The 12500-nt window shown below is 51.4% G+C and overlaps 1 protein-coding gene across 3 annotated transcripts in view; it reads left to right on the top strand.

The window, feature by feature from the left end:
- The window catches only part of C3G (C3G guanyl-nucleotide exchange factor), a 411105-nt gene that overhangs the window by 78505 nt on the left and 320100 nt on the right, over positions 1-12500 (top strand). For 2 of the 3 annotated variants that reach the window (XM_071686029.1, XM_071686030.1), the window contains exon 2: positions 2996-3946. The exons of the other annotated variant lie outside the window; for it this stretch is intronic. In XM_071686029.1, coding sequence (XP_071542130.1) covers positions 3859-3946 — 88 coding nt within the window. In that variant the 5' untranslated portion in view covers positions 2996-3858. The remainder of the gene's footprint in view (positions 1-2995; positions 3947-12500) is intronic. 3 annotated transcript variants of the gene reach the window in all.

The following is a 12500-nucleotide window of genomic DNA, read 5'->3' as shown; positions in this document are numbered from 1 at the left end:
GTGTTTGTGTGTGTGTGTGTGTGTGTGTGTGTGTTAGCGGCCTTGGGTGTCCGGGATGGTGGCGTGACGCGGCGGGCCACTTCCTGGTGCAGGAGGTGAGGAGCGAGGGACAGCCTCACGCCGGCGGACGTAGGACATAGGGGCCTGTGGTGGTGGTGGTGTTGGCATGGCACCCTAGACCCGGCCATACAGCCCACCAGACGAGGTCGTCTCCACGACCTTCCCCTCCCACTCCCTCCTGACCCTCAACACATCTCCCTAAATCCCCCCCCCCGTCTCTCTCTCTCTCTCTCTCTCTCTCTCTCTCTCTCTCTCTCTCTCTCTCTCTCTCTCTCGTGGGGTTTGGGCCCGGGCCAGCGGATCACCTCTTGACACCGCTTGTGATGGCCGGGCTCCTGCCGGTAACACACCCACACCCTGCCTCCTTCCTCCTCCCCCGAGCAAGTGTGGTGTGCACCCCATGCTCCTCCCGTGTGTGCGGTAGCGCAAAGAGGGTTGCAGGGGGGGTCCACAGAGGGGTCTTAGTCGGACTTCCTTCCCCAGTGGGTTGAGGTTCTGTGACGGGAGGACGCACCACACTTGGGGTTTACTTTATGGTCGAGCCAGGTAGGAAGACCAGATGGTCTGTGACGAGGGTTCTCTGCTGGGGGAGACTGTTGCGATGGAAGGAAGGAAGGAATAAAGTGGAAGATGAAGGAAGAGTTGAGAGTAGTGAGAGAACCAAGAAAACATTGATTGAAAACAAGGAAAGGGTAGTGGAAAGACGTCGGATAGACGGGAAAGAAGAATGAAGGACATGTCAATTCCTGATGTGTATGTATGTGTATATAGATGGAATATGAATTCCTGATGTGTATCTTGACGGAGACTGGATTGTTAAAGCAGAAGGCTCCTCCCTGGCCCCACCACTCCGTGCGACGCATCGGTAGGTAGGAGGTTAGCTAGGAAGGAGCAGCGTGCAGTAAACAGCATACTGACTCGGAAATTCTATAGGAAAGTACGATTGGATGAAAACAACGTCTGATCTCATTACTACCGCCGGATGTTGTGGGGTAGAGGGGTTTTAATGACAACCTTTTTGAGAAAGATAAACGAAAATATTAGAGTATTTGTTTAGTCGGAATTTTAAATTACTTATATTTTTTCCACCCTCTATTCTGTGCATCTGAGTCTCCTTCGTGCATTCAGATCCTGTTAGCTACGTTGTAACATGTATCTTAAAAAGTGTTTGCTGTATTGTAGGATGTACCATAAAGTGTTGATCCTGTTACCAGTGTTGCAGCACGTATCATAAAGCGTTGATAAGGGTTTGGATTGTGTTCAGCTGTCGTGGGAGGTGAGCCGCTCCTCTCGGCGACCGAAGGACCTACCAGCCGACAGGGGGGACTTTTAAAGCTGTCGTAGGAGCTCTCCACACACACACACACACACACACACACACACACACACACACACACACACACACACACACACACACACACGACAGCTCTCTCACAATCTGCGACAGTTCGAATGTTATTGTACAAGGAAAGAGGTCGAGGAGGATAGAGAGAAAAAATATATAAGCTATGCCAGCTGTTGTGTGTGTGTGTGTGTGTGTGTTTGTGTGTGTGTGTGTGTGTGTGTGTGTGTGGAGGGAGGGAGAGGGAGGGAGTTTCTCACGGTCCCACGGGGCCTTAGACTGTGACACTGTGGGGATCATGGGATCTGGGGTCCTCGCTGGCAGACACTGGGGCTCTGTTGATCCTGCTGCTGACAGGGTTCCCCCGGTCGATGCCACAGGGGTGATGGTGCCACTTGTACCACAGGGGTGATGGTGCCACTTGTACCACAGGGGTGATGGTGCCACTTGTACCACAGGGGTGATGGTGCCACTTGTACCACAGGGGTGATGGTGCCACTTGTGCCACAGGGGTGATGGTGCCACTTGTACCACAGGGGTGATGGTGCCACTTGTACCACAGGGGTGATGGTGCCACTTGTACCACAGGGGGTGATGGTGCCACTTGTACCACAGGGGTGATGGTGCCACTTGTACCACAGGGGTGATGGTGCCACTTGTACCACAGGGGTGATGGTGCCACTTGTACCACAGGGGGTGATGGTGCCACTTGTACCACAGGGGTGATGGTGCCACTTGTACCACAGGGGTGATGGTGCCACTTGTACCACAGGGGTGATGGTGCCACTTGTACCACAGGGGTGATGGTGCCACTTGTACCACAGGGGTGATGGTGCCACATGTACCACAGGGGTGATGGTGCCACTTGTACCACAGGGGTGATAGTGCCACTTGCGCCTCAGGGGTGATAGTGCCACTTGTACCTCAGGGGTGATAGTGCCACTTGTGCCACAGGGGTGATAGTGCCACTTGTACCATCACAGGGGTGATAGTGCCACTTGTACCATCACAGGGGTGATGGTGCCACTTGTACCATCACAGGGGTGATGGTGCCACTTGTACCACAGGGGTGATAGTGAGGGTTGAGGTGTTGAGAGATAAGGTAGTGGCGCCGGGATGGTAAGTGTTATAACGGTGACTGTGGAGATAATAAATAGTGGGAACACTTGGAAAAGAGTTAACGTTAGAGCCAGTGGGTAGATCCTGCCACTGATGACATTACAGGTAAATGCCACTTGTGAGGTTACTCATTTGTGTCAGTGGGGAGCTGGGTAGGGAGGGAGGGGGGGGGGAGGAGTCGACACTGGGGAGAGAGAGTTTAACTTGCCCCTACTGGAGAAACCTTGCCACTTATGTCTGTCGTGGTGAGGCAGGTGGCGAAGGGCGGCGCCCCTCGCCGTGTGAATCACCTGACTGTCATTGGGAGAGAGAGAGAGAGAGAGAGAGAGAGAGAGAGAGAGAGAGAGAGAGAGAGAGCAACCAGTACCCCCCCCACCCCGTGTCTCCTCGCCTGACACTGGCGATCCACTGGGACAAAGATCATTACCGTCTCAGAGTGCAATTTCGTCCTTAATTAACGTTTTCCTGTTGCAGGTTTATCATTAAACATTGTTGTTGTTGAAGGACTTGGAAGGGAGTCTTAACTGTAAACATTCGTGCTAGTGGCAAGTGACTCCCTATGTTAGAAAATAGAAAGGGGAGAGAGAGAGAGGAAAAAAAAAAGAAATAACATTTTCTGCTCCAGACTTTCTTGAGTGGGACTGGCATCGGCGCCAGGCTCCCTGACTGGGACAAGAGTGACACATGGAGTTTCTGTATATCGTATGACTGATATATCGCCCAGTAAACACATGTAAGAGGACACCCGGGGCTGGACACAGTGTGTGTGTGGAGGCTGACCTTGGTAAGAGGGGGCGGCCAGCTGATGGCTGTGCGTCGTGTCTCACAGCGAGGAGTCACACGCCCAAGTCAGCATTGTCGTGGTGAGGGAGTGTGCGTCATGTGGTGAGGATGTGGTGGGCATGTGTGACGCGCCCCGTGTCTCCGGCCTCCTCGACTGCTACTGCTCCTCCTGCTAGATAGCAGGAAGGCGACAGAGAACCAGCAGATTTCTGGGGGGAGGCTCTCGTTCGACTGGCCCCCCGGATTGTCGGGCCCGACGCGTCGCGCCGGATGTGTGATGTGTGCTCAGGAGGCACTGCCTTGGCCCGCGACAAGTGGCCACGCTTGTATGTAGTGTCAGTGTGAGCTGTGATCATGATGGCCTTGCCTGCGCGGCCCGGGCCATCCTGCTGACGTAGACCTAGACCTCCCCCATCTGTGTGAAGGAAAGTGACATAGCCCCTCCTCCCGGAGCGGTCCGGGTGATACGGGCAAGCGGGAGGCGCAGGCCTGGCTGGTCTGCCTGACGCGGGCGGCGCCCCCAGGCGACGGCAACGGCGGAGGTGCGTCAACAGATGTCCACCATGAGGCAGCGGCTCTCCAACGGGGTGGCGCTTATCCCCTTACATGAGCACAGGGACTACCACAGATGCTCCCTCACAGGTAGGTGCTCCTCACACGAGGTGGTGACGTTTCTGACTCATAACTACCACAGATGCTCCCTCACAGGTAGGTGCTCCTCACACGAGGTGGTGACGTTTCTGACTCATAACTACCACAGATGCTCCCTCACAGGTAGGTGCTCCTCACACGAGGTGGTGACGTTTCTGACTCATAACTACCACAGATGCTCCCTCACAGGTAGGTGCTCCTCACACGAGGTGGTGACGTTTCTGACTCATAACTACCACAGATGCTCCCTCACAGGTAGGTGCTCCTCACACGAGGTGGTGACGTTTCTGACTCATAACTACCACAGATGCTCCCTCACAGGTAGGTGCTCCTCACACGAGGTGGTGACGTTTCTGACTCATAACTACCACAGATGCTCCCTCACAGGTAGGTGCTCCTCACACGAGGTGGTGACGTTTCTGACTCATAACTACCACAGATGCTCCCTCACAGGTAGGTGGTCCTCACACGAGGTGGTGACGTTTCTGACTCATAACTACCACAGATGCTCCCTCACAGGTAGGTGCTCCTCACACGAGGTGGTGACGTTTCTGACTCATAACTACCACAGATGCTCCCTCACAGGTAGGTGGTCCTCACACGAGGTGGTGACGTTTCTGACTCATAACTACCACAGATGCTCCCTCACAGGTAGGTGCTCCTCACACGAGGTGGTGACGTTTCTGACTCATAACTACCACAGATGCTCCCTCACAGGTAGGTGGTCCTCACACGAGGTGGTGACGTTTCTGACTCATAACTACCACAGATGCTCCCTCACAGGTAGGTCCTCCTCACACGAGGTGGTGACGTTTCTGACTCATAACTACCACAGATGCTCCCTCACAGGTAGGTCCTCCTCACACGAGGTGGTGACGTTTCTGACTCATAACTACCACAGATGCTCCCTCACAGGTAGGTCCTCCTCACACGAGGTGGTGACGTTTCTGACTCATAACTACCACAGATGCTCCCCTCATATGTAGGTGGTCCTCACACGAGGTGGTGACGTTTCTGACTCATAACTACCGCAGATGCTCCCCTCACAGGTAGGTGGTCCTCACACGAGGTGGTGACGTTTCTGACTCATAACTACCACAGATGCTCCCCTCACAGGTAGGTGGTCCTCACACGAGGTGGTGACGTTTCTGACTCATAACTACCACAGATGCTCCCTCACAGGTAGGTGGTCCTCACACGAGGTGGTGACGTTTCTGACTCATAACTACCACAGATGCTCCCTCACAGGTAGGTGGTCCTCACACGAGGTGGTGACGTTTCTGACTCATAACTACCACAGATGCTCCCTCACAGGTAGGTGCTCCTCACACGAGGTGGTGACGTTTCTGACTCATAACTACCACAGATGCTCCCTCACAGGTAGGTGGTCCTCACACGAGGTGGTGACGTTTCTGACTCATAACTACCACAGATGCTCCCTCACAGGTAGGTGGTCCTCACACGAGGTGGTGACGTTTCTGACTCATAACTACCGCAGATGCTCCCCTCACAGGTAGGTGGTCCTCACACGAGGTGGTGACGTTTCTGACTCATAACTACCACAGATGCTCCCTCACAGGTAGGTGGTCCTCACACGAGGTGGTGACGTTTCTGACTCATAACTACCACAGATGCTCCCTCACAGGTAGGTGGTCCTCACACGAGGTGGTGACGTTTCTGACTCATAACTACCACAGATGCTCCCTCACAGGTAGGTGGTCCTCACACGAGGTGGTGACGTTTCTGACTCATAACTACCACAGATGCTCCCTCACAGGTAGGTGGTCCTCACACGAGGTGGTGACGTTTCTGACTCATAACTACCACAGATGCTCCCCTCACAGGTAGGTGGTCCTCACACGAGGTGGTGACGTTTCTGACTCATAACTACCGCAGATGCTCCCCTCATAGGTAGGTGGTCCTCACACGAGGTGGTGACGTTTCTGACTCATAACTACCGCAGATGCTCCCCTCACAGGTAGGTGGTCCTCACACGAGGTGGTGACGTTTCTGACTCATAACTACCACAGATGCTCCCCTCACAGGTAGGTCCTCCTCACACGAGGTGGTGACGTTTCTGACTCGTAACTACCAGAGGTGCTTCCCTCACAGGTAGGTCCTCCTCACACATGTATGTTCCACGTATGTTCCCTTCTTGTCCCCCACCCACCCTCTCTCCTTCACCATGCCTCTCGACCACACGACCCCCACAGTGCGCTGCTGCTGTGCGTCGTCCCACCACCTGCACCTGCTGTGGCCTCCCTTGAGCCTGCCTCTCCTCCAGGCCTCCACAGGTGCTCCCTCGGGGACACTGACGCACGCCACGGTGAGGTCGGCGCTGCAGGGTTGTCTGTCTACACACCCACGAACTCATCCCTTGAAGACATCCGCCCGCCCTTGACATTTGCCGGCAGCTTGCTGCGCGTCTCCCCCTGCCACTTGAGGGTGGACAATTAGTTATCCCGACGTCGACGCCTCTTGCAAGGGAGGGGGTTCGAACCCTCGTTGCTCTTCGGGAGGAGGCTCGAACCCTCGTCCCGCTATTGCAGTGGCCAAGACATGAGAGGGAGGAGGGGAGGGCGGGCTGTCTACATTCCTTCGCCAGTAGCCTCGTCAGACGCATGTACCTTTCTGAGGAAAGCCAAGAAAACATTACCTTTTTATTGTGCATACTTTATTGATGGTGGGGCTAGCGTGTTCGGTGATCATGGTGTGTGTGTGGTGGCAGCATGGTAGCTGAGTTGGTGGCAGCAGGGTGGCGGCGGTGGTGATGGGGGTAGGGCTGTAATTGGGAAGCACCATCTACGATGCCTTTAGGACGAGCGGGATGGTGAGTGGTAGCGGGTGTGTGGTGCCGGAGATGCCATGACGGTGGTAGCAAGACGATGATCCGGGCGCTAGTAAGGCGGAAGTGTGATGGTAGGGTAATGGTGGCACCGGCATGGTGGCGTGAGTGTGGCGCTCGATGGTGGGGTGGGTGGGTGGGGTGTGTGCCATAAGGGAGCGGTGCCACCAGCAGGTGTGCAGACTTGGGCACAGTGCCACCCTGGGTTATACGGACGCCAACTTCTGTATGGCCAGGTTTGGCCCCCGGCCACGGACTGCTGGGCCAAGCCCTTAGCCAACCCCTGGCACCCGGCTTCGCCTCCTGGCCGCGCCGCCCTTTGGCACTGTCATAGGCTGCAGACGGCGTCAGGCAGCGCATGGACTGGGTTGTGTGGCGGGACTTAACGGTGGCTTTGTGTTGTGGTTGTTAGTTGCTCTTGTTGTTGTTGTCAGGATCGTAAAACACAGTTAATCTCTCAGACGGGAGGGAGATGCCTGGTAAAGACGTGTTGAGGGTTAAGGTGACACGGGCGAAGAATATAGGTTTCTGAATGTGACCAGTTAACGGGTCAGGAGGCTTGGCTAGCTGGACTGCTGGTGTTCTTCAGGGTTCATTCCTGGGTCCTCCGGTCATGTGTGATGTGTTGATTATGTCGGGGGACAGAGAGACGGTGGTGTGATCGCTTGCCCACCTTTTTCCTTATGCGCTGTTGAGAAAAAATTTCTCTCTCTCTCTCTCTCTCTCTCTCTCTCTCTCTCTCTCTCTCTCTCTCTCTCTCTCTCTCTCTCTCTCTCTCTCTCTCTCTCTCTCCTCGATTTTGCCTCAGTAGTTCAAAGAAAGTCTCGTCTGAGCTGACCATAGACTCAGGTCAGCTCTTACAGTCACTAGCTACGGGTGTGTGTGTGTGTGTGTGTGTGTGTGTGTGTGTGTGTGTGTGTGTGTGTGTTTGTGTTCGACTTCGGCCGTCATTGCCAGTCGAAGAAAAGTTCACACATCCTTCATCTCCTCCGACACTACTGGACCAAACAGTTGAACCACACTTCTCAGGGATGGTTTTGTAGTTGGTCCCTTTCCACGGCTCTGCCCGGGGAGAGAGAGAGAGAGAGAGAGAGAGAGAGAGAGAGAGAGAGAGAGAGAGAGAGAGAGAGAGAGAGAGAGAGATATGAGGGACTTGGTGTTGGAAAGACGGCTGTGTGTCAATTGAACTACGTGACGCCCAGCCTTGATGTGGGCTTCTGTCCGTGACTGGAGCCTTCAAACATTACAGATAGAAAAAAAAGAAAGTATGGAGAAAGCATATACTTGCATAGAAATTATATAGGAAAGTATAAATTGGCAAAATAGCCCCCTTTAGCTGCTGTGGGCTTCGGCTTCGTTGGGGTAACAAGGGGGCTCATGTCTTAAAAAAAGAAATGCTAATTCAAAACTTAACTATAATTTTCATTACCTTTAAACAGGCTTATGTGTACTGTTAACAGTTACTTAGATATGTGTGTAACCTGGATATGAAGGTATGGGGTAGTGTGTGCACATCCTGTGTCTGAGAGTTGTAAGTGTATTCCAGTGGTTGTGCAACGCTGCACGTGAAAAACGTTTGCCCACGTTGTTTCTACACACTTCCCCTCATGTTTCATTGTATTCTGGCCTCATTTCTGGTCGTTGGATCCATCTCAGATCTGTCTGTCGTGCTGTTGCCATTTCTGGTCGTTGGATCCATCTCAGATCTGCCTGTCGTGTTGAAATTGTCGTCTGTCGTGTCGTTGAAATTGTGCCGTATTTCGAGAACTTCATTTGGACCTTAGGAAGGGTCTGTACTAATTTTTTTAGGGAGAGAGAGAGAGAGAGAGAGAGAGAGAGAGAGAGAGAGAGAGAGAGAGAGAGAGAGAGAGAGAGAGATCAAATGTTTTGATGAGTATTTCTTCACAAGGCTTATTTCTTAGTGACACAGAATTAGCTTCGTCGCTCTTCTCTGAATTCGTTCTGGTTCTTCACCTCGTGCATGGTCGGGTGTGGTGCGACCGTTGCCGAACACCGTACCCAGTATTAGGTCTGGACCTGGGCGTTATCAAGGGTAAAGTCCACATTCGGTTTTATATTTGCATTTCTTTTTCTTTCAAACTATTCGCCATTTCCCACGTTAGCAAGGTAGCGTTAAGAACAGAGGACTGGGCCTCTGAGGGAATATCCTCACCTGGCCCCCTTCTCTGTTCCTTCTTTTGGAAAATTAAAAAAAAAAAAAGAACGAGAGGGGAGGATTTCCAGCCTCCCCCCGCTCCCTCCCCTTTTAGTCGCCTTCTACGACACGCAGGGAATACATGGGAAGTACTCTTTCTTCCCTATCCCCAGGGATATATACTTATCTAGTTATATTAGCTAATGTCCTGTTGGCTTTATCGAACTGATGGTCACCACTGGTCGCTTCATGTCCTTGTTTTCCGACCGTCTGGAACTGGGTTGACCGAACGGTATGTCTTCACGATCAATATTTTACCGTCTCTGGGCCTTTTTTTTTCTGAGCTGACGGCCAAATGCCGCGTCTTCGTCCACCTTCCGTCACTTTGGCCCAGTCGCTTCCAGACTGTAGACAGTCCTCCTCGGACACGGGGGCTGGAGGTTCCTGTGTGATGGGTCGGTTCTAAGATTGTGGTGTTGAGTGGGCGTCTCCACCTCACTGGTATAAGATTGTGGTGTTGAGTGGGCGTCTCCACCTCACTGGTATAAGATTGTGGTGTTGAGTGGGCGTCTCCACCTCACTGGTATAAGATTGTGGTGTTGAGTGGGCGTCTCCACCTCACTGGTATAAGATTGTGGTGTTGAGTGGGCGTCTCCACCTCACTGGTATAAGATTGTGGTGTTGAGTGGGCGTCTCCACCTCACTGGTGTAGATAAGGAAGAGTCTGGGGTCCCAGGACTGAGCCGTGGGGTACCCCGTCCACTCACGTGAAGCCACTCGTACGCTTCCCCCCATGTGTATATAACACCAGACGCGTTGGTTCCTGTGTGTGTGTGTGTGTGTGTGTGTGTGTGAGCCACCAAGCTCATCACGTGCACCACCCTCGGCTCATCACGTGCACCACCCTCGCTCATCACGTGCATCACCTTCGCTTATCACGTGCACCAACCTGATCGTCACGTGCACCACCCTCGCTCATGAAGTGCACCACTCCCCGCTCATCACGTGCACCACCCTCGCTCATCACGTGCACCACCCTCGCTCATCACGTGCACCAACCTGATCGTCACGTGCACCACCCTCGCTCATGAAGTGCACCACTCCCCGCTCATCACGTGCACCAACCTGATCGTCACGTGAGCCACCCTCGTTCATCAAGTGCACCAACCTGATCGTCACGTGCACTATCCCGGCTCATCAAGTGCACCACCCGGCTCATCACGTGCACCACCCTCGCTCATGAAGTGCACCACCCTCGCTCATCACGTGCACCAATCTGCTCATCACGTGCACCAACCTGCTCATCACGTGCAACCCCCCCCCCCCCCCCCCCCCCCCCACCTTGTTATCAAGTGCAGATTCGATATCCAATGACGTGGACTTTGATCTTGGCCAGCAGTCCTTGTTGTGGTACTGTGTCAAAGGCTTTTTGAAAGTGTAAATATTGTAACAACAGAGGATAGTGTGGATATTCCCAGTTATTATTTAAATAACTAAATAATTTCATTAGATTCGGTAAATTTTTATCTCTCTCCCTCGGACTCCCATTTATTATTTATGTAACTAAATAATGTCATTGGTTTCGTTAAATTTTTTTTCTCTCTCCCTCAGAACCTAAAGACTGTGGTTGTGTCTGTCTCTTTCATATCAACAAAAGCATCGAAGAATTTAATATTTATTTATTTTTTTTCTAGAGCCAAGATATGATTCAATGGACGGTAGGTAGTTTGGGGGTGTATTTGATACACCACCTGGTTTTTTTTTTATGATATTGTTACATGAGCAGCCTTACAGGGGGTGTGGCACCTTCCCTTCCTGTAGCATGGTAAGAAATGCTGGTGATTAGAAGAAGTCTTATATCCTAGCTCACTCCTTCTCTCATTAATCTCCTTCGTTGTAGTTACTGAAGTACTTATAATAGTGGGTATTATGTATTAATCTCCTTCGTTGTTCTTGTTACTGAAGTACTTATAATAGTGGGTATTATGTAAGTCAACGTTTTTATAAGTTCGGTACTTGGAGATACTTTTTTTGTGTGTTTTTGGTATGATTTTTAAAGGATTTTCTTTTGAAGATGGTAACGTTTGTTTTGAAGATGGAAACGTTTGTTTTGTAGATGGAAACGTTTGTTTTGAAGATGGAAACGTTTGTTTTGAAGATCGAAATGATTGTTTTCAAGATCGAAACATTTGTTTTGAAGATGGAAACCTTTGTTTTGAAGATTGGAACGTTTGTTTTGAAGATGGAAACCTTTGTTTTGAAGATGGAAACGTTTGTTTTGATGATGGAAACGTTTGTTTTGAAATTGAAACGTTTGTTTTGAAAATTGAAACGTTTGTTTTGAAGATCGAAACGTTTGTTTTGAAGATCGAAACCTTTGTTTTTAATATGAAACGTTTGTTATGAAGATCGAAACGTTTGTTTTAAAGATAGAAACGTTTGTTTTGAAAATTGAAACGTTTGTTTTGAAGATCGAAACGTTTGTTTTGAAAATCGAAACGTTCGTTTTGAAGATTGAAACGTTTGTTTTGAAGATTGAAACGTTTGTTTTGAAGATCGAAATGTTTGTTTTGAAGATTAAAACGTATGTTTTGAAGATCGAAACGTTTGTTTTGAAGATCGAAACGTTTGTTTTGAAGATTGAAACGTTTGTTTTAAAGATCGGAACGTTGTTTTGAAGATAGAAACGTTTTTTAAGATAGAAACGTTTGTCTTGAAGATAGAAACGTTTGTTTTGAAGATCGAAAAGTTTGTTTTGAAGATTGGGTGGGTTCTTGTGTTGGTGTATCCTGGTGTCAGTGGGTCGTGATGCTGGTGGGTTTTAGTTATGGTGGGCTCTCGTGCTGGTATATCCTGGTGCCAGTGGGTCGTGATGCTGGTGGGTTCTAGTTATGGTGGGTTCTTGTGCTGGTATATCCTGGTGTCAGTGGGTCGTGATGCTGGTGGGTTCTAGTTATGGTGGGTTCTTGTGCTGGTATATCCTGGTGTCAGTGGGTCGTGATGCTGGTGGGTTCTAGTTATGGTGGGTTCTTGTGCTGGTATATCCTGGTGTCAGTGGGTCGTGATGCTGGTGGGTTCTAGTTATGGTGGGTTGTCGTGATGGTATATCCTGGTGCCAGTGGGTCGTGATGCTGGTGGGTTCTAGTTATGGTGGGTTCTTGTGCTGGTATATCCTGGTGTCAGTGGGTCGTGATGCTGGTGGGTTCTAGTTATGGTGGGTTGTCGTGCTGGTATATCCTGGTGCTAGTGGGTCGCGATGCTGGTGGGTCATGGTGCAGATGGATTGGGAGGGGAGGGGGGGGGGTCCCTGGTGTCGCGACCCCACCTGGTCAAGACGCATGTGAGGAGGGGGGGTTGAGGGGGTGAGGGGGTTGCATAAGGCTGCATACATCCCGTCGGTGTGTGTGTGAGGGGCTGGGTGACCGACCCCCACCTGGTGGCCGGCCAAGGCAGTGTGATAATTCTCACTCCCACGTCACGCCAGGCGAGGGGTTGTACGCAGGTGATTGTAAGCCCCGGTGTCTTGCCTGCCGTGGCCCAGATGC

This window comes from Panulirus ornatus, chromosome 41 (assembly GCF_036320965.1).
Source record: "Panulirus ornatus isolate Po-2019 chromosome 41, ASM3632096v1, whole genome shotgun sequence".
Lineage (NCBI taxonomy): Eukaryota > Metazoa > Arthropoda > Malacostraca > Decapoda > Palinuridae > Panulirus > Panulirus ornatus.
Note: the sequence above shows the minus strand (reverse complement) of the source record. Positions and strands in the feature narration are given on the sequence as shown.